The sequence below is a fragment of the Manis pentadactyla genome, chromosome 1 (assembly GCF_030020395.1).
Source record: "Manis pentadactyla isolate mManPen7 chromosome 1, mManPen7.hap1, whole genome shotgun sequence".
Lineage (NCBI taxonomy): Eukaryota > Metazoa > Chordata > Mammalia > Pholidota > Manidae > Manis > Manis pentadactyla.
Window position 1 is genome coordinate 180,040,881 of NC_080019.1, and position 20,516 is coordinate 180,061,396.

A 20,516-nucleotide genomic window follows, 5' to 3' on the forward strand; every position below is an offset into this window, starting at 1 on the left:
TGTCAAGACACTGAGATTTGGGGACTATTTGTCATAGAAGCAAGTCCACCCTGACTAACACAGACACAAAGTTACACAGAGCTGTCCAACTGACACGCAGCTCAATTAAAAATTGACAATGCCATGTGGAGCATCTGCTCTTGGGACTTGCAGTTTGGGGCTCACATTTGAAAGCAGTGCTGTTTTTTCTATATTCAGCCTCTTATCACATATGGTGTGTGTCACATTGCACAGATCAGCATTCATTCAGACCTCTTGCTGGCTGCCGGGGGATGACTGCTAATGTTTTGAGATGCCACTTGCCCTCAGGGCTTTCCAGAGTGATCCGATATAGACCACATGGTCCATATTTTAAGCCAAGCTTCACATTTGGTGAGTCCAGCTTTTTTAATATAGTACGTTTTCTAACAGACACAGTCAAGAGAGTGCTTCTCTCTCTCTCCTCTCTCTCTCTCTCTCTCACACACACACACAAAGACACACACATACACGTTTTTAAGAAAAACAGTAAAACAGCGGGGAAAAACCCAGGTTCTCCATTATTTCCATTATTTTAGAGACTCCATTTAGAGAACTGCTTGTGCCTCTTTTAGAAGGAAGTTGTGGTCACCTTCACCTCAGTGAGTGGTGGTGAGTAGTCAAAAGCTCTCTGTCCTCTGCTCACCCCAGCCCATCAGACTCGGGACCAGGGAAAGGGTGCCAGCCTTGATGCTGCGAGATGGGCTGTATGCCCAGGAGCACAGCCAACTGGGGATCCCCTGATGCTAGTGGGGAGAGGGGTCTTTCCTGCCATCTGCTTTGCTTTTTATTTGAATGTGACCTTCCCCACAAGAGGACCTTGTCAAGAGTGAAGAGCTTATGCTCCTAGACTGACAAATGGGCACCTATTTCGGCTTCTGAGCCTCCTCAAAGGAGCCCAGGTACATCTCCCAGATGCTAGGATGCTGAGCAGTGGTGAGCGTAGACTTCTGCCCTCCCCCATCTGCAGAGAAGTGCAAACAGTATGGAATAACCCTGGCCCCTGCCACCACCATGTCCGAGCCTGTCTTCTTGGGCATGACCCTGAAGGGATAAGACATGGTAAGAAGTGGGCTATCTGTGCTAGAGTAAGCCTTGATTCAGAAGAACTGGACAGTTGGGTAGGTGTTTTGAGGTTTAAAAAAAATCCCCAAGGCTCTGGGAAGGGAAGGAAGAAAGAAGCCTGAGTGAGGAGCAGTGCTGAAGGGAAGTGGCCACGTGGAAGGCAGTATAGCGCAGAGAAGACAAGCAGTGACTACAGCCTCTTACTACGCTGACGGACAGTGACCGCAATGGGGTGGGGAGGGATTGGATAATATGGGTGAATGTAGTAACCACAATGTTGCTCATGTGAAACCTTTGTAAGATTGTATATCAATGATACCTTAATAAGAAAAAAAAAAGGGGGAAGAGGCCAGAGAAGCCTGCTAAGCTGCAGGGAGAGGGAGAGAAGGCAGAGCTGAAACGGTCATCAAGTGGCGGCTCTGTGGCTGTGCCTCGCTTGAGTGGGCAGGCTGCAGATTTCCTGCTCTGTCTGTGCTGACAAGATACACGGTGACCTGCTGGAGCAGTCGGACTCCACGGCGAACTGTCAGGCTAGCACACGCCAAGAATCACTGCTGTGATTCAAGGGTTTTTTCTTTTATATCTGTGTTGCTCACAGTAAGTGACATGGAATCAAAAGTGGTGGGAGGAGAGCACATCATGTCACCTCTTCCACCTTTATTTTCTCCCCCAAATGTGCATCTTGTTTTATTTGGCACTCCAGCTCCACTTGGAGGCTCTCAAGAATTCTAATTCCCGTTTTACAGAGAGGGAAATCAAGGCTTGGAGAGGCTGCCCAAAGTCACAGAGCTAGTAGGTGGGAGAGCCGGGAGTCTGAGATTTGCTTTCCCAAACCATGAAGTTGCAATTACACCAAACTCCCATTCAGGCAAGCCCCTGTAGGAGCCAAAGGCAGGAAGAAGACTTGTTAGGCTGACGGTAAGACGGCATCTCTTGCTTTGGTCCTCCTGTCTCATTTGTCTTTGTTCACCTCATTCCCTAGGTTCACAAGCCTTTCCATATCCTCTGCCTAACCTGATTCAAAATCCACTTCCTCCAAGAAGTCTCCTAGATTTCCTCCTCACAAATTCAACTTGCAGCCTGTCGTTTGTCCTGTGCCTTACTGCTCCGTAGTTATGCTCTGGCCATTTCCCTGTGAACCTCCACCATCTCCCCCAGCTCCCTAGCCCCCAGAGATTGCCAGATCCTAAGCCCCAGAATTTATGCTCTGTTAACTATATAGCCAAAGGGACTTTGCAGATGTGATTATTAAATTAAGAATCTTGAGATGGAGGGTCACCATGCTGGATTATCTGGGCAGGCCCTATCTAATCTCACAGGTCCTTAAAAGCAGGAGGAGGCAGGAGAGCTAGAGAACACATGACCGCAGAAGCAGAAGTGGAGCAGATGTGATTGCTGACGGCTGGCTTTGAAGACAGAAGGCGCCACCACCAAGCAGTGCAGGCCTCCTCCAGAAGCCGGAATAAACACAGAAACCGATTCTTGCCTAGAGCCCAGAAGGAACACAGCCCTGCTGATGCCTTGATTTTAGCCCAAGGAGGCCTATGTCAGACTCCTGACCTCTACAACTGTAAGAGAATACATTTGTGTTGTTTTATGCCACTACATCTGCAGTGATTTGGTACATCCACAAAAGCAAAGTAAAACATCAGGACTGTATTCTATTTGTTCTCATATCTCCTCTCCATCCTCCCATGCCAATAAGCCTACCCACAAATGACCAGTACAGTTGGTACTCAGCATACAGCGGGGGCTCTGGAAACCTGCGATGACTGGGCTGCCTCTGCAGGGCTCTGGGCTGGCTGCTCAGCCTCTGCTCCCTCTTTTTCTGACCTCAGGAGAAGCCTTCCGCTAGCCCTCTCTCCCCGCTCTAGTGCAGGATTGCAGAAACAGCCCCGCAAGTGCCAGAAAAGAAGCAGATCTGAAGCCGAACTGTCCTGAGCCTGCATCATGCACACTTAATTCTTACAGGGTTGTATAACTCAGAGGAGAAAATCCCAGGTCAAAATACCTTTGAAACTGAAATCAGTCAAAGGGAGAAATAAAGTGGGAGAAACCTGTTTTATTTCTTACAAGCAGTCAACCGCTTCTACTGTCCGGTGTCTCTCGTGACCCAGTGCATAAGAAGGGACCCCAGCCAAGCTCTCCAGTCCAGATATGCCCTCGCATGACCTTATAATTACCTATTGATATGGAGATACACTAAAGCCAGGTGAGAAATTCTGGAAATATTGCAATTTTACCCACAAAGGTCTTCTGAGAAAGCCTTGTAAAATGTTGAGGATGGAGTTCTGCTACCATTCTTCAGCCTTCCTTTCTTCCTCATTTTCATAGCAGAGAGAGTGGGGTGCAGGCCCTTTCAGGACCCAGCCCTGGCTGCCTTTCTAGTACTCTCTGGCCTCGCACTGCCTCGGCCCACACCCCTGAAGCCCTGAATTACATGTCGGTCTCCACATGCCTTGATCGTTCTGTCCTCTCTGTTGGGAAGGCCTATCCCTCCTCTCTGACAATGCATTGTGTGGAATCCCGTCCGATATCTCCTCCTCCAGGGAGCCTTCCCTGACTGCTGTCAGAGTGGCTTAGGGCTCCTCTGGCCTGTGTCTATCTCTGTCACTGCTCTCGCTGCTACCGGGGTCATTCAGCTCTCTTCACTTTCTTCCTCTGCCCATGAAGAGGATGGAGCTGCCGCCCAGCACCCTCCTGCCACACCACAGCAGGGGTAGGGTGCACCTCATTCAGTCATCCTGCACCTCATTCAGTCATCCTGTATTTGCTCCTCCCCATGGGGAGGGGGCGACCAATCCTATAGGTCAGAACTGGGGCCACATTCCTTTGGAGGGAAGGGCCAGAGTTGAAAGTGTGTGGTCACTTTAATGATCTCTGCTGACCAGATGGTCATTCTTTCTTGAGTCCAGCTCTTCATTCAAGTATCTTTGGAAGAAGGGATTCTTAGAATCAAGAGGAAGGAAGTTAGACACTACAGGCCTTGCTCCAACCTTCTGCCCTCAGCTGCACTCTCCACTACAGCTCTTGCACTCTCGTCCAGATACTAATACATCAACTGGCACGTTGCTTCTCAGCCTTAAATATACACCCTCAGTCAGAAACCTGGGGGGCAGGGAGAATGACGGACTCTTGAGCCTTAAACTTCCACATTGACTTACAATTGTTTGTGCAGGAGGCACCCTATCTTACAGGTCAGAGGACTTGTTAGCATGGCTCCCAGAGACACCTGAGAGAATGACACCTGTTCTAGTTCTCAGCCTTGAATTCAAGGATGCTCTGAAACTGAGCTGTACTCACCTGAAACTTTGAGGGAGCTCCTTTCTGCCTGAATGGCCTGGGATCATATCTTTATATTATAAAGCTCTGAGATTGGTGAGGTGTGCCTGGCTCAGGTGAGGGGGTCCCAGGCATATGTGCAGTTGCTCCAGCCATGGATGGATGGATGGTAGATAAATGGGTGGGTCAGTGGGTGGGTGAATTGGTGAGTGGGTAGGTGGATAGATAGGTGGGAGAAGGATGGATCATTGACTGGATAAATTGATAGACAGTATGGCCTGAAGGGAGACAGTCACAGTCCCAGGGAGTCTGATATGCCCCTTACTTGTTTGGACATTCCCACCAACTCCTGTGCACTCCTTGTAAAACCTTTAGGCCAGGAATCTGTCCCTCTGTCTATTTTAGAAAATGTTGCTAGTCTCACTGCCATGTACCTTGACTGTGCTGACATTTTTGAGCATCCTTTAGATAAGTCAACTGAATGACACAGTGGCATCCGTGTCTCACCACTCTGACAACCTGCACTTACTACTGACCTTTGTCAATACCCGGGTCACACACAACCCCTCTTATGTGCACCTCAGATCTTCTCTGCCCAACCTGCTTCTGGGACAGAGGCCACTTGTTCCATTTCAGCCACAACTGCAGCAACCAGCTGTGCTGGGCTCCAGCTCATTTCATGCCCACAAACCAACAGTGCCTCATGCCCACAGGGCAGCCACGTGTTGCAGAACTTGCTAAGTTCTCACTGAAGTGAAAATATCAAGTATAGGATGGGTTAACGCCCCTCACGGCTAACCTTTGACCATGGGAAACATGAAAAAGTGAATGAATTCTTATCCTTTCCTCCCTCTGCAAGGGGTCTTGAGACAGAGGTGTTCCTACTCTCTCTCAGATGCATCCTTCGAGGGTAAGTGTTCAACTGCGTGTGGTACTAAAGGGCCACTAAGTCAGTGACCTGCTTCTCTCCCCTCTTCTCTCCCCACTGCCTCCCTGGATGCAGCCCCCAGTAAAGCAGTAGGAACCCAGACTAGGACCCCATTACTGCATTACTAATTACTACTACTACTCACACAATACAGTTTTGGATAAATAGAAGCTTTTTGGACCTCATTAGAGATTCAGTGTGTTTGGCATCTGTCTCCCACACTCGACTGTGAACTCTTGATGTAGGTATCCCCAACACCAAGGCGAATGTTGGAATACTTTATCATACTCCATTCTTCTCTTTTTTCCATGAAACTGATGTTGGGAAAGTTCTCATCCTGGATACTTGCATCTTACGCTGTGTCTCATTTTCAAACTCAGTACTATTTTTTTCAGGGGGGTTTCTTTTTTAAGTTTGTTATGCCAAATCCCAAATGGCCAAAAGCAGACTCAGAAAAGGCTTCCATGGTAGGTGGAAAAGTGGTGGCCCCAAAGATATCCACAGCCCAACCCTTGGGAACTGTGAATGGCTCCTCATTTGGCAAAGCCTTTGTAGGTGTGACTAAGTCAAAGCTCTTGAGATGAGATCATGCTGGGTGACCTGGGTGGGCCCTGAATGCATATCATGTATCCCTGTGAGAGGGAGGTGGAGGCTGACTTTACACGCACAGAGAAGGCCGTGTGACCACGGCACAGATCTGAAACTGTTGGCCTGGAAGATGGGAGTGATGGAGCCTCAGGTCAAAGAACGCCAGCAGCCACCAGAAGGTGGGACAGGCAAGAGCTGAGTCCTCCCCAAACCCCCTGGAGGGAGCACAGCCCTCCCACCACCGTGATTTCAGCTCAGTGATACTGATTTCAGACGTCTGGCCTCCAGACTGTAGGAGAACAAATTTCTGCTGTTTTTAAGCTAGTCAGTTTTTGTAATTTGTTACAGCAGCCACAGGAAACGGGTGCAGCTTCTTCTTTAAAAGAGCCCTCAGAGGTCACCAACTCAGCCCTTTATGAATACAGTATCTTTTTATGTTTCTGTTTCCCACATGCCTATTGTTAACTCACTCCACTTTCGGTAAGTTTCTAATGATGTTTCCAAGGATGTTCAGAAGTCTGGTATTTAACCCAAACAGGGCATAAACAGTAATTATAAACTAGATCTTTTTTTCTAGGAAAAAATTTTAAAATTGAACTGGCCCCTTATCATGACCTTCCCACCAACCACTTGCTTTAAGTCTGTTCCAACCAACTGGTTGATGTTTCTCAAAATGGGGTCCCAGGATTGCCTGTGTTGAATCACCTGAAGCACCTGTTAAAAATGTAAAGTCCAGGACTCTCCCCCAAACTTGCCAACTAAAAAAAATCTATGGGTGAGGTGCAAAAATCTGCACTTCAAACAACCCTCCCAGGTGATTCTTTGCACACTAACTTCTGAGAACCTTATGGAAGAAAGAGGTCAGAACTGACCCAAGCATTCTCCCCTCCATGGCTCTGCAGTGAAACCGCTGGCTCTGGGTGGTGCTGACCTCATCTAGGGAAGCCACAGCCACGGCCCCCAAACTGGATACTTGCAAGGAATGTCACGCAGAGCTCCCAGAGGAACCAAATTGTCCTGCCCCTCGTGTTCAAACCACAGAACAACTGCAAAGGTGTTCAGAGTGCTGGGGACCCCAAATGCTTTTCAGAACATGAATCACCATTAAGTAATCATGGTAATTTAACTTTTTAATTAAAAGGACCTCACTAAACAGTAACAGCTTACAAATGCATGTACCCTTTGATTTTGCAATTCCACTTCTGGGAATTTATCCTGTAGATATTCTTTACGCTTGTATAAACATACAAGATTATTCACTGCAGAACTAATGGGAATAGTAAAAAGATTGGAAATAATCCAAATGCCATCATTGTGGACCTGATGAAAAAAATTAGAGCACATTCATACAGTGAAAAATGCTGAGGAAACTGTATATGTAGCGATATGGAAATGTCTCCGAGATAGATTGTGAAGGGGAACTGCAAGGTGCAGAACACAAGTACAATATGCTGACTTCTGTGTATAAAAAGGGAGTCATAAGAATCCACACTCCTATTTGCTTGTATATTCACAGAGAAATGCTGGAGGTATGTATAAGAACAGTGGTTATCTCTAGGGCAGGGGAGGGAACTGAACAGATGGGGAACAAGGGTGGGAGGGAGATTTTTCACTAAATATATGATTATATTTTGGGGTTTAGAACCATGTGAATGTGTTATTTATTCAAACAAATTTTAAAGTAAAATTTAAAATAATAACCATTTATTGTGGCTCTCAGAACAAGCCATCTGCTCTGGTTCTCCACACCTGCAAGTCGTGGTGTCCATGTGGAGCTCTTCAGAATGAATGCATGTTGCAGGGGCCACCACCATCCCAGTGGCCACCCTGGTTAGCTGTGGTGCTCCAGACCAGAATGCACATTTGCATTGTCCAAAATGGCAGTGGGAGGCCAGGTCTTTGAGTTCCTTTCTGAGCAGAACCAGCTCCACAAATGTTCTGGGATTTGAGTCCACTGTGCACTGGACAGCTTCAAGAGAGGAACGTCCTGGGGGGCCGAGTACTGAGTACTCTAATACTGAGGCATCAGCAGCTCCCTGCTCACCAGGGAGGCGTGGTGGCAGCGATCCCGAGTGGCAAAATCTGCATTCTCCTGGGTGAGTTGAGTCATCTCCATGTCAACCCTAGCCAGGGATGGTGCCAAAATTATCTGCTCTTGGGGGCATCGCAAGTTCCTTCAGTGACAGAAACACAGAGGATGGTCAGAAGGAAAGACCAAGTGCTCAACAGTGGGGATAAGTCTCCTTCTCCAGGGTAGAGAAATTATTTGCAAAATCATCTCTGTGCTTATTATTTTGTGCTTATCATTTAACGTGTATTTAAATAGTATAACTACTAAAAACTATATGTACAACAGTTTATGAACCCAAAGTATAAGAAATAAGTATCAAATAAATAAGGAGAGAGTGATACTTACCTTTCTTTATAAAAGTGTGTAAAATTGTGCAAAGATAAACTTCTGAATGGTGTCATGTTGGGGTTCTAAAGTTTTTTTCCTTTTTTTTTCCAAATGAAATAATGGACTGGAGGCTGAAAATTTGAGAAGCATTGAAAGAGAAAACTTCTCTTTGGTTCTTGAGAAAGTTACTCAAGGAATGATTCCAGAGCTGAGGTTTGCATAGCAAGCAGCTATAAGGCAAACTGCAAAGGTTTTTGGCCCCACATTAGCCTGAAGACCAAGGGCAAGCCCTGACATGGATTCCGTTCTCACCCAAGTGTCTACATACAGTTGGAGTTGGAATAAAGAGGTAAAGAAAAGTGCCGGAGGCAGAATGGAGTAAGGCAAGGCCCGGCTGGCAGGCAGGGTATGTACGGAAGACAATACAGTCCTAGCTCTGCCAATGATCAGCCTCGTGGCCTCAGGCAAAACTCCTCACCTCCTGTGCCTCTATTTTCTCATCTTTCCAGGTCCTTCCAGTTCGTATAGTCAATGTTAGGCACTTAAATCACATCTCAGGCATGAGTTTCCTCTTAAAAATTTCACTTGAAGAGAATCATCTACTTCACAAATAGTAATGTTCAATTTTTTAAATAAAGAACATATTTGATAGTTGTTTTTTTAATAAAGGTAGAAATCTAATGTTATGAATCTGGAACTTAAGCAGAAAGCTTCAACTGACTATGGCCAAACGTGCTGGGACAGAAGTTGGGATGACATGACTAAGGCCATGCAGCCACTTGATGAGAACACATCTAAATTAGATAGCTTAAGGTTTTCTAAGAAATGAATTAACATCTATGAAGGTTGAATTGTCAAGAAGTAAGGTTGGGAAATGACAAAGATGCCATATCGGTTAACATGTGTTTTTGCCAATATGTCATTTTTCATTAACACTTTTTTTTTTTTAAGTGAAACCACTACATTCTTCCAAGTTCAGGGGAATAATATACTTCACTTTCTAGTCTAGAACAGCCTAAGAATTCTCACCTGGGCAATTGCTAGGACTTCAGGAAAGAGAGCCTTCTCTAGGGCAGGCTTCACTTCACCTAATTCTAAGCACTGCAGATGTCACAGAGGAAGTAACATAGTCCAATCCCTTTGCCCAAACTCTACAATATTCTTCTTCTTCTTCTTTGGTTTTGAAGAGCATCTGGTGCTATGGTTGTGAAAAAACTCAAAACTACAAAAAAGAAAACACAGCTACCAATTTCTACTTTAAAATGAATCACCATTTCTTGGTCCTTCTGCCCTCCTGAATAATCACCATAAAATATTGCTCACTTGCACGTCAGACGTTGAGGCTTAGCTGAGACCTCCCCACAGAGCTATGAAGAGTGTGGACTGGGTCCTACCAACTGAAGTACTGTCCTTTTCTAAGAATGATCTCTTCTAAATATTCATTCATTCTACAGAACACTACCGTGAAGTGAAATGTCATCTCAGAGGTGACCTCCCATAGCCACTTATAGGCTTTAAAACCAGAAGTGCCTAAAAAGATTCCCATAAATCTTCAGGCCAAAAACTCAACCGCACATCACTTGTAGCTCTGGAATCTGTAGGCAGCTTCTGCACAGAATCTGTGTCCACCTAACCTCTGCTTTCTCTCAGGACTGAGGTGGTAGGGAAAGAGCTCAGTGTGGGTGTGTTGAGCCCTGCATCATCCAGGCTGGTGCCTCACCCTGGAAGGGAGGCAGAGGGCTGGTGCTCCCCTTCCTACTGCTCCACGCTGGACGGTTAGCCTGGCTTCCGGGCAGGGGACAAGGACTTCTCCCCAGACACTACCCTCCCCCAACCCTTCCCCTGTTGGTTTCTGTAGCTCCTGCTTCTTTGTCTTCATCATCACAGGCTCTAGCACCAAGGTCTCATTTCTTGTGCAAACTTAAACAGACTCATGGTCTTAAAAAGATTCTTGGGAGGGTGGAATAGGGAGCGATGTTTTGATGGGTTTAGCATTGCTGTTTTGCAAGATGAAGAGTTCTGGAGATGCACGGTGATGGTCGCTGCACAATGTGAATAAATTCGCACCATTGAACTGTACCCTTAACATGGTCACAATGGTAAATTCTATATTATATATATTTTACCACAATAAAAAAGTTAAATTAAAAAAGGATTCTGTACTCACACCTGGGATCAATGGAAGTGGGTCCTATAATCCATTAGCAATATCTGGGCAGGAAAGGTGGAAATGCAATGCAACCCAGACATCTAGAGTTTCGAAAACAAACCCACACAATGAAACCAGATAAACACTTGGTTGGGTTCTCCCTGGGTTTTCCCAACCTGGAGCTTTGGTTCCTCACAGATATTGAAACGGAAGGGAAGTGATTTCCCAGAGTCCTGAGGCCCTCAAAGGTGAGGAAGCATTGGTACAGGAGGGCTCGAGGAGGAGGAAGGAGGTAAGGGCACTCATGAAACCAGCCTTCTCTGTGAGGTTTTCTCCTGTTTCTCAGGGAAGTTCAGCCTTCCCATTCCTTGTGCCCCACAGAATCCTCCAGGGTCTCTACTCCATTCCTGTCCTTGGCCTCTGCCCTTTCATCAATGCAGTCATGTCAACCACCTCTGACCTGAGATGGAAGAATGGGAGTCCTTTGGGCCTTAATCTTGTGTATGAGTACGTATTTGTGCTAGTATTTTTTACACTGAACTCACTGAGAGTAGCTCTCTCACCAGCCAGCAATCAGATTCTAATTGGTTTCTAAATAAAACCTCCATTTGTGATTCTTAAGGATAAGGGCAAAGGGACAAGAGCCAGAGGAAGCTTCTGGGGGCTAAAGCTGAGCTAAGGCTCATGAGCTAAGGCTGGGGGCTGGGCGGCAGAAGGCCGCTGGAGCAGAGGCTGCGCATCCTTAAGGTCCTCAGTTGCCAGGTTCCCACAGCACAATTCACCTGAGCCCAGCCAGAACTGGACGTGCTCAGCCTCTCTACCATGACCCTCATCCACCCTGGCCCTGACCCCAGACTGGCACAGACCTGTAGGAGGGCATCAGGAGAGACCTCATCCATCTGAAAAAGCTGAAGTTGGAGGCTGATCCTGCAGGAAAGATACATACATAAACACTGATGAAGGCTTACGCATGCCTCTAGAATCCTGGGTTTAATGGGGTGTATATACAGCCCTGACACACACGGAATTAGCACAAATGTTTTCTTTTTTCCATTTCAGTCTAACCAAACAACATTCATTGTCATACTCTGTGACAGAAGCCTCTTAGGGACTTCATACCATATGTAGACTCCAAAACTTTATTTCTGAACTCCAAAACCCCAAGAAAGAAACTAAATAGTGTTACTGACAGAAAAAGCAGAGGACTTGCTAACTTTAGTCTTGGGAATTAAAATTTTTTGATGATATTTTTTCTTAGATTCACACTAGTATGTGTTAAATTCTTGCTATAAAATCTACTAGATGGTTTGCTCTTTGAAGATAGGAAGAACATATTTTTTTTATTGAAGCATAGTCGATATATGATCTTGTATTGGTTTCAAGTATACAACACAGAGGTTCAACAGTTACCCATATTATTAAATCTTCACCCCAATTATTGCAGTTACTATCTATCAACATAAGATGATGTTACAGAATCATTGGCTATATTCTCCATGCTGTACTACCATCCCCATAACCAGGTTATATTGAGAATTTTTGTGCCCCTTTATCCCTCTCATTCTCCTCACCCACCCACTCAAACCCTCCCTCATGTTAACCACCAGTCACTTCTCAGTGTCTAGGAGTCTACTGCTATTTTTGTTCATTTTATTTTTATATTCCACAAATAAGTGAAATCATATATGGTATTTTTCTTCGCCTGGCTTATTTCTCTTAGCATAATACTCTCTAGGGCCGTCCATGTTATCACAAATGGCGTGAATTCTTTCTTTTTTATGGCTGAATAATATTCCATTGTATATATGTACCACATCTTCTTCATCTATTCGTCTATTGATGGACACTTTGGTTGCTTCCATATCTTGGCTATTGTAAATAATGTGGTGATAAACATATGGGTGCATATATCTTTTTGAATCAGGGATTTTATTTTCTTCTGGCAAGTTCCTAGAAGTGGAATTACTGGGTCCTATGGTATTTCATTTTTAGTTTTTTGAGAAACCTCCATAATGCTTTTTACAGTGGCTACATCAAATTACATTCCCACCAACAATGTAGGAGGGTTCCCTTTTCTCCATATCCTCAGCAGTACTTGTTATGTCTTGTCTTTTGAATAGCGGCCATTCTGACTGGTGTGAGGTGATATCTTATTGTGGTTTTGATTCGCATTTCTCTGATGAATGGTGAAGTGGAATATCTTTTCATGTACTTGTTGGCCATCTGTATTTCTTTTTTGAAGAAATGTCTGTTCAGGACCTCTGCCCATTTTTTATTATTATTATTTTTTGGTGATGCATTGTATGAGTTCTTTATACATTTTGGATGTTAACCCCTTATCAGATAAATCATTTACAGAAATATTCTCCCATACTAGAGATTACCTTTTTATTCTCCTGATGTGTCCTTTGCTGTGCAGAGCTTTTTAGTTTGATGTAGTCCCACTTGTTCATTTTTTCTTTTGTTTCCCTTACCTGAGGAGATGTGCCCAGGAAAAAATTGTTCATGCTCATGTTTAAGGGATTTTTGCCTGTTTTCTTCTAAGAGTTTTATTGTTTCATGTCTTACATTTAGGTCTTTGATCCTTTTCAAGTTTACTTTTGTGTATGGAGTTAGACAGTAATCCAGTTTCATTCTCTTGAATATAGCTGCCCAGTTTTCCCATCACCAGTTATTGAAGAGACTTTCTTTTCCCCACTGTATATTCATGACTCCTTTATTGCATATTAATTGACCATATATGTGTGGGTTTATATCTGGGCTCTCTATTCTGTTCCATTGATCTATGTGTCTGTTCTTGTGCCAGTGCCATACTGTTTTGATTACTGTAGCTTTGTAGTATAGCTTGAAGTCAGGAAGTGTGATACCCCCAGCTTTGTTCTTCTTTCTCAGGATTGTTTTGCCTATTTGGGGTCTTTTGTGGTTCCATATGAATTTTAGGATTATTTGCTCTAGTTCATTGAAAAATGCCACTGGTATTTTGATAGAGATTGCACTGAATCTATAAATTGAGAAGAATATCTTTTTCATCTTGGAACACCCACTTCCAAAGTTTTCCATATATGTTAAGTAAATCAAATAGCTCAACATGTAGAAACATTAGAGCTGAAGTTTGAAGTGAGATTGTTGTCATGATAGCTAAATATCCTGACATCAGACACACTGATTAGAACAGGATTTATCAACTAAAAAAAAAATCATCCTTCCTTTGGTGTGTGTTTTAAAAAATCTCACATAATAAATTATATATAACTTTAGGAGACCAAATCAAATGTAATTTTATAAAATGCTTTTCCAAACTATATATACTCATTCCACTAGAGATCTATACATATAAATGACTGGTTGATAAATTAGTTAACTAGATGATGTTCATGACCAGGAAGTTAGTATTATTTTAAGAGGCTTATATTGGAATTTTGGCTAATGTCAACAGTATGCAGCTAAGGGAGGAAAAATTTTAGATTTGCATTAATATGTACAATTCCAAAGAGGAGTTTCCTAATATATTTTGATATTATCAGAAGGAAGAAAGCAAATATAACATTTTATTAACTGACTCTACTTATTTGTGATCATTTAGATTCTAAATTACCTAAATTTTATATGTAGATTGGTCTGAAATTTGATTTCATAGATTTTTCCTTGGAATAGATTTCTGAAAAATATTTAAATTTCTTAAGTTCAGACTTATTTCTAGGAAATTAGTTTCTGAATTCTAAGAAACTCAGAAATACAGATTTCTGAGAAAATTAAATTCAGTAATGTTATTGCTTTGTTAACTTAAATATATTTTACCCCTTGAATCAGCTTATATGAGGACCTTTTCTTAGGATGACTTTTTCTAAAGCATTATTTTTAATGTACATGTGACTTAAAGTATTTGAAGTACATTTGTTTCAAAAATATATATCAGACTGTTTTAATTTTAAAGATTTTTTTTCAGTTTGCCTCAATTGTTATAGTCTGTCTGATTTAGTTAAACTTGAAATTAATTGCTTTATTCAAAATTATGGCTTCATAGAATTTTGCTGAAAGGGGCTCTCAAATATATTTTTAAACAGTTTTATTATTGAGGAATGAGTGACATATAATAACAGAGTATTGACTATATCTTTTTGTTCTCTGTATTGTTGATGCTCTAGAATTTGGAGTCTTGATCCTGAAGGTGCTAGCTTACTCCTAGAGAGAGCTAACAACTTTCCTGTGAGCACATTTTTGATATTCAAATGACATCCCCAGCCCCCAACCCCTTCATTAAATTCACAGACCAAGCTAATATTCTCCTGACCTAAATTACCCCAGGGCCAGGTACCAAAGAAATATAGATCATTCCAATAGCTAAGAGCCCACCAGAATTATTCAAACTATCCAATCCTAAATTTACTCATTCCTTCCCATAAAAACTCTAATAAAGGCTTTGCATCATCTCCTCCCTTTTCCTTTTCTGCTACCTGACCAACCCTGATTCTCCCCATGTGGCTGTGTGGCATGCTTGCCTCTTGTTGCTAAGGATCTGTGAGTATAAACTTTTTCTTTCATGATAACCATTACTGTACCTGTGTGTCTTACCATATCTGAGTAAAACAAACCCTGAGTACATTTTTAGAACAAACTACATACAATCAAAGTATACAATTTGATAAGTGTTAGCACATATACATATTGTGAAACCATCACTACAAGCAAGATAATGAGCATACCTATCACCTCCAAAGGTTTCCTTACGCCACTTTGTAAGACCTCCCTCCCATGTATCCCCACCCCTGAGCCCCATCCAAAGGCAACTACTGATCTGCTGTCATTACAGATCGGTGTGCATTTTCAATAAATAAATAAATATATATATATATAATTATTTAAACTATATATACACACATACACACACACACACACACATATAGAGAGAGTTTTTTGTTCTGTTTTCTTATTATTGGATTTTGAGTCTTTAATATATTCTTGATACATGTCCTTTATTAATTATGTGATTTGCTAATATTTCCTTACAATCTATGGTTCACCTTTGCATTCCTTTACCAGTGTGTATTTGGAAGATTAGAGTCCTTAATTTTGATGAAGCCCATTTATCAATTTTTTCCCTGCTTTTGGTGTTTTATCTAAGAAATCTTTGCCTCATTCACAGTCACAAAGATATGTTTTCCTGTATTTTCTTTTAGAAGTTTTATACTTTCAGATTTTACATTTAGCTCTAGGATCCATTTTGAGTTATTTTTACATTGTATGATGTATGGATTGAAGTTTACTGTTTGCATATGGATTTCCAATTGTTCCAGCACCATTTGCTGAAGATATTTTTTAACTCCACTGAATTATTTTTGCACCATTTTTGAACACCAGCTGATCATTTATGTGTGGGGAAAATTCCTTGACTTTCCAACTGTCCACTAATTTATTTATCTATCTTGATTCCAATACCATCCTGTCTTGATTACTTTAGTTTATAATCAGTTTTGAAATCAGATAGTGTAAATCCTCCAACTCTGTTCTTGTACAAAATTGGTTGGGCTATTCTAGATCCCTTGCATTTCCATACAAATACTTTAGAATCTGTTTGCCAGTTTCTACAGAAAAGACAGCTGAGATTTTGATTGAGGTTCTGTTGGATCTATAGAATAATCTATAGAGAATTGACATCTTAACATTATTGAATTTTCCAATTCAAGAACCCAGTATATCACTTCATTTATTCCTTTAATTTCTTCTCAGAAATGTTTTGAAGTTTTCCTCTTCTAGTTTATAAATATGGTGAACACATTGACTTAGAATGTTAAACCAACCTTGAATTCCTCAGATAAATCCACCACATTATGATGTATTAATCTTTTAATATTTTTTATATTCAATTTGTTAAAATTTTGATAAAAATTTATTGCATCTATGTTCATGAAAGATATTGGTGTATAGTTTTCTGAGGAGTATTATAGAATTAATCTTTTTTCCTCCCTAATGCTTTGTAGGTTTCATTAATGAAGCCATCTGGGCCTAGAGTTTTCCTTGTGGAAAGGTTTTTAATGACAAGTTTAATTTCTCTAATACATGGCCTAAATAGCTCTCTATTTCTTCTAGAGTGAATTTTGCTGGTTTGTCTTTCAAAAATTTATCCAGTTCATGTAAGTTTTCAAATTTATTGGCATAAAGCTGTTTATAATATTCCTTTATTTTCCTTTTTATATCTGCAGACTTTTTTAGTAATACCACCTCTCTCACTCCTGGTATGGGCAATCTGTGCCTTCTCTACTTATATTCTGATCAGTTTGACTGGAATTTTTCAATTTTATTGATCTCAAAAAACCTTCATTGTCATTCCCTTCATATAAAAATTTTACTGATTTCTACTTTGACCTTTATTATTTGGATTTAATTTTATCTTCTTTTTCTAGTTTCTTAAGTTAGAAGCTGCATCACAGATTTGAGACTTTTCTTCTCTACTATGAGCATTTGATGCTATAAACTTCCCTATAACTACTGAATTAGCTATATTCCACAAGTTTGATATATTTTCATTTTTGTTCAATTCAAATTCTTTATAATTCATGTTCATACTTTCTTTGAACCATAAGTTATTTAGTTTCTTTAGTTTATTTAATGTTCTTAGTTTTTTGTATTATTTGGCATTCTTTAGTTTCTAAGTATTTGGGGATTTTCCAGATATCTATTAGTTATTTCTAATTTACTTTCCTTTTGATCAGAGAACATACTTTGTTCTTAAATTGACTTGAATACCTTCAAATTTACTGAGACTTTTTTTATGTCCGAGATTATGGCCTATTCTAATGTTTCATGTATACTTGAAAAGAAAATATATTCTGCTATTGTTAGTTGGAATGCTCTATAAATGTCAATTTGGCCAGGTTTGTTGATAATGTTATTCAAGTCTTCTAAAGCTTAAATTATTTCATGCCTACTTGTTTTATCAATTATTGAGAGAAACATATTGAAATTTATAATTATAATTATGAAATATTCTATATATTGTTGCAGTTCTATCAGGTTTTTCAAAGGTCTGTTTTTTTAAGTGAATAAATGTTAAGGTTTATTATGTCTTCTTGATGAATTTTTCCCTTTATCTTTATGAAATGATTCTCTTTATCCCTCATAAAATTCTTTTCTTTGAAATCTATTTTTTCTGATGCTAATATCATTTTAGCTTGTTTTGATTCATGTTACCATGGTATATCTTTTTCCATCGTTTTACTTTTAACTTATTTTCTTTATATTTAAAATAGGTTTCTTGTAGGTATCATATAGTTCAATTATGCTTTTTATTGAATCTGACAGTCTCACTGTTTAGACCATTTAAATGGGAGTATTTAGATCATTTATATTTAGTGTGATTATTGCTATGACTATGACTAGGTTTATGTAAACCACCTTATTTTTTATTTTTGTTTGTCCACATGTCCTCTATTATCTTTTCCTCTTTTTCTGTTTTTTTTAATTGAAGTATAGTTGATACACAACATTATATTGGTTTCAAGTATACAACACAGTAGTTCAACAGTTACACACATTATTAAATCCTCACCCCAACTAGTTCAATTACTATCTGTCAACATAGAAAGATGTTATAGAACTATTGGCTGTATTCTCCATGTTGCACTTCCATCCATCCCTGTGACCAACTTACATTATGATAGAGATTTTTTTTTCCTGCTTTATTTTGATTTGAGCATTTTTAGGTCAATTTTATCTTTTATTGGCTTATTAGCTATAACTTTGTGCTAGTGGTTACTTTAGGGTTTGTTATATACATTTTAACTTATCACAGTCTACTTTTAAGTGATATTACAGTAGTTCACATTAGTATCAGAAACTTTCACCAGTATATTTACATTTCTTCCCTCCTGGCCTTGTACAATTACTGTCATCCATTTTATAAACCTAGGTTCTTTTTTATTTGTTATCATTTATGTGCATATCATATTTTTCCTCCTAAACTGTAACTTACTTGAAAATGGGATTCATATCTGAGTCAGTGTTGGCATTTAATAGGTACTCAAAACACATTTCTTCAATGAATGCTAAAAGAGAAGGGAGTTGGTGGCAAAATGGCTGTGCTGCTTACCAAGGGGAAGCCCTGGACTGGTCCGACCAATGTAGAAATACACAATGGCAGCAACACCCATGTTAACCAGGGTATAGACCCACTGAATCACAAACATGATGAGAAGGGACCCGACAGCCTGTGGAAACAGAGTAGGAAAGGCAAGTAACCTAGTGATTTATCACATGGTGAGCAAGCCACAATGCTAGGGCCTTAAGAAACAACAGTCCCTCTCATCAACCTCTGGTCATTTTGCAAGTCTAAATAATTAAAGTTCACTCATAATTCAAAAAACCCAAGCAAATATTTGAGAAGTACTCTCTAATCAAAACTATCAATAAATAGATATTCTATCCTAGCTTCTTGTCGTATTCCTCCCTAGAGGAAACAAATTAAGAGTGAAATTATGCTAATTTGATATACCTAGAAATTTAGTGACTCTGAGGTTATCAGAGATGAATTATTTTAAAAGTAAGTAATTGATTAAAATACATGGTTCATTAAGTATAATCTTGGCATTTACAGTCTCATCTAAATTCTAATATGACAGGCAATCAACTCACACTGCTCCTAGCTGAGAGTCTCCTCTTTCCTTCATCCCCAATCCCCCTGAGATCACATGTGTCTCACCTGAATTATGTCTCAAGGACAGCTGAGATCAAAATGAAGTTACTCACCCCTAACAGGGAGACCCAGGGATTGCACATGTGTGTATACAAAGAAGCTGGTCTTCTCTGGATATTTTGTTCCTGGAGCCTGGACTTTAGGAAGAAATCTAAAAAGTAAATGATCAAAATCCTTGGTTACCATTTTGTTACCAAACTCTCTTCTCCTTTTCTGAGCAAATAATACCTATGAGTTCCTCTTCTCCAATTTTGTAACTTAACCTAAAAGACAACTGCCACTCACCTCAACCATTAATTCCCTTAGTTATACTTGCAGCTTGTCTTTACCAGTAACATTACACCTCCTAAAACATGGTTTCAAACAACTTACTCCCACCCCATCACTTCTTCTTTTTTTTTTTTTTTTATTTCATTTGCTCTGCTGTCTCCCACCCCAACTACTCATAGTCTACAGAGGGACTTTCAGTTATCCCTGTTACACTTTTTCTTTCTATCACCTACCTCCTCTTTTCAGTACCTCTTACTTAGCCTAAGCCATGGTCCACAACTAACAGTGTTCCCATGCAGGTGTCATCTGCTTCCATACTTCAGCATTCCTTAGTGGTCTCCTACTGAGTGAACTCATTCTCGTACTCTCTGATGTAACAAATTTACAACCTCTCCTCTCAAAAGAGGGCTTTCATGTCCTCTCATCACCAAATACAGCAACTACCCACTTGCATCTGTACTCTCTTCTGCCTTTCCTCTTTTTACAGTGGATGAACAGTCCTGGATCTTACCTAAGGTCCATCCCTCCATTTGTGCCCCACTCAAGGACTTTGCTTTTGCATCATCAATTATTCCAGCCTCTACTGAATCATCCCCAATAAATGCAAATATGCTGTAATTGCTCCTATCTACACAAGTAACTCCAGGTCACCTCCTAGTTAGTGTCATATTTCTTTGTCTCCCTTATAGCTAAACTCCTCAAAAGAATTGCCTCTATAGTGCTTACCTCCCATTTCTGCAACTCACTCTTAAGACTGTATACACCATTCCATTAAAACTATTCTTCTGAAGGTTGCCAACAAGTCAAATCTTTTCAAATTCAATGATCAATTCTTGATCTTTCCGACAGCATTGACACATGTGATCATTTAACTTCTTACTGAAACACTTTCTTCTTTTGGTTTCTAGAATGGCTCACTCTCCTGGCTTTTCTCCTAACTCACTGCACAGTCCTTCTCAATCCCCTTTGCTAGTTCACCTCCTCCTTCCAACCCCCAAAGTATTGGAGTTTCCCAGCATTAATTCAGTTTTTAGCTCTCTTCTTTTTCCCACAGATACTCATTTCTAGGAGCTCTCATCTAATCCCATGGCTTTAAGTACTCTCCATTTACTGATGATTCCAAGTTTAC

General features: G+C 40.7%; 1 protein-coding gene across 3 annotated transcripts in view; it reads right to left on the minus strand.

The window, feature by feature from the left end:
- Positions 1-7,565: 7,565 nt before the first annotated feature.
- SLC12A8 (solute carrier family 12 member 8) overlaps positions 7,566-20,516 on the minus strand; it is a 113,991-nt gene continuing 101,040 nt past the window's right edge. For all 3 annotated transcript variants that reach the window (XM_036905127.2, XM_036905137.2, XM_036905118.2), the window contains 4 exons: positions 19,171-19,268; positions 18,515-18,632; positions 11,295-11,355; positions 7,566-8,055 (listed from right to left, as the gene is read on the minus strand). In XM_036905127.2, coding sequence (XP_036761022.2) covers positions 7,893-8,055; positions 11,295-11,355; positions 18,515-18,632; positions 19,171-19,268 — 440 coding nt within the window. In that variant the 3' untranslated portion in view covers positions 7,566-7,892. The remainder of the gene's footprint in view (positions 8,056-11,294; positions 11,356-18,514; positions 18,633-19,170; positions 19,269-20,516) is intronic.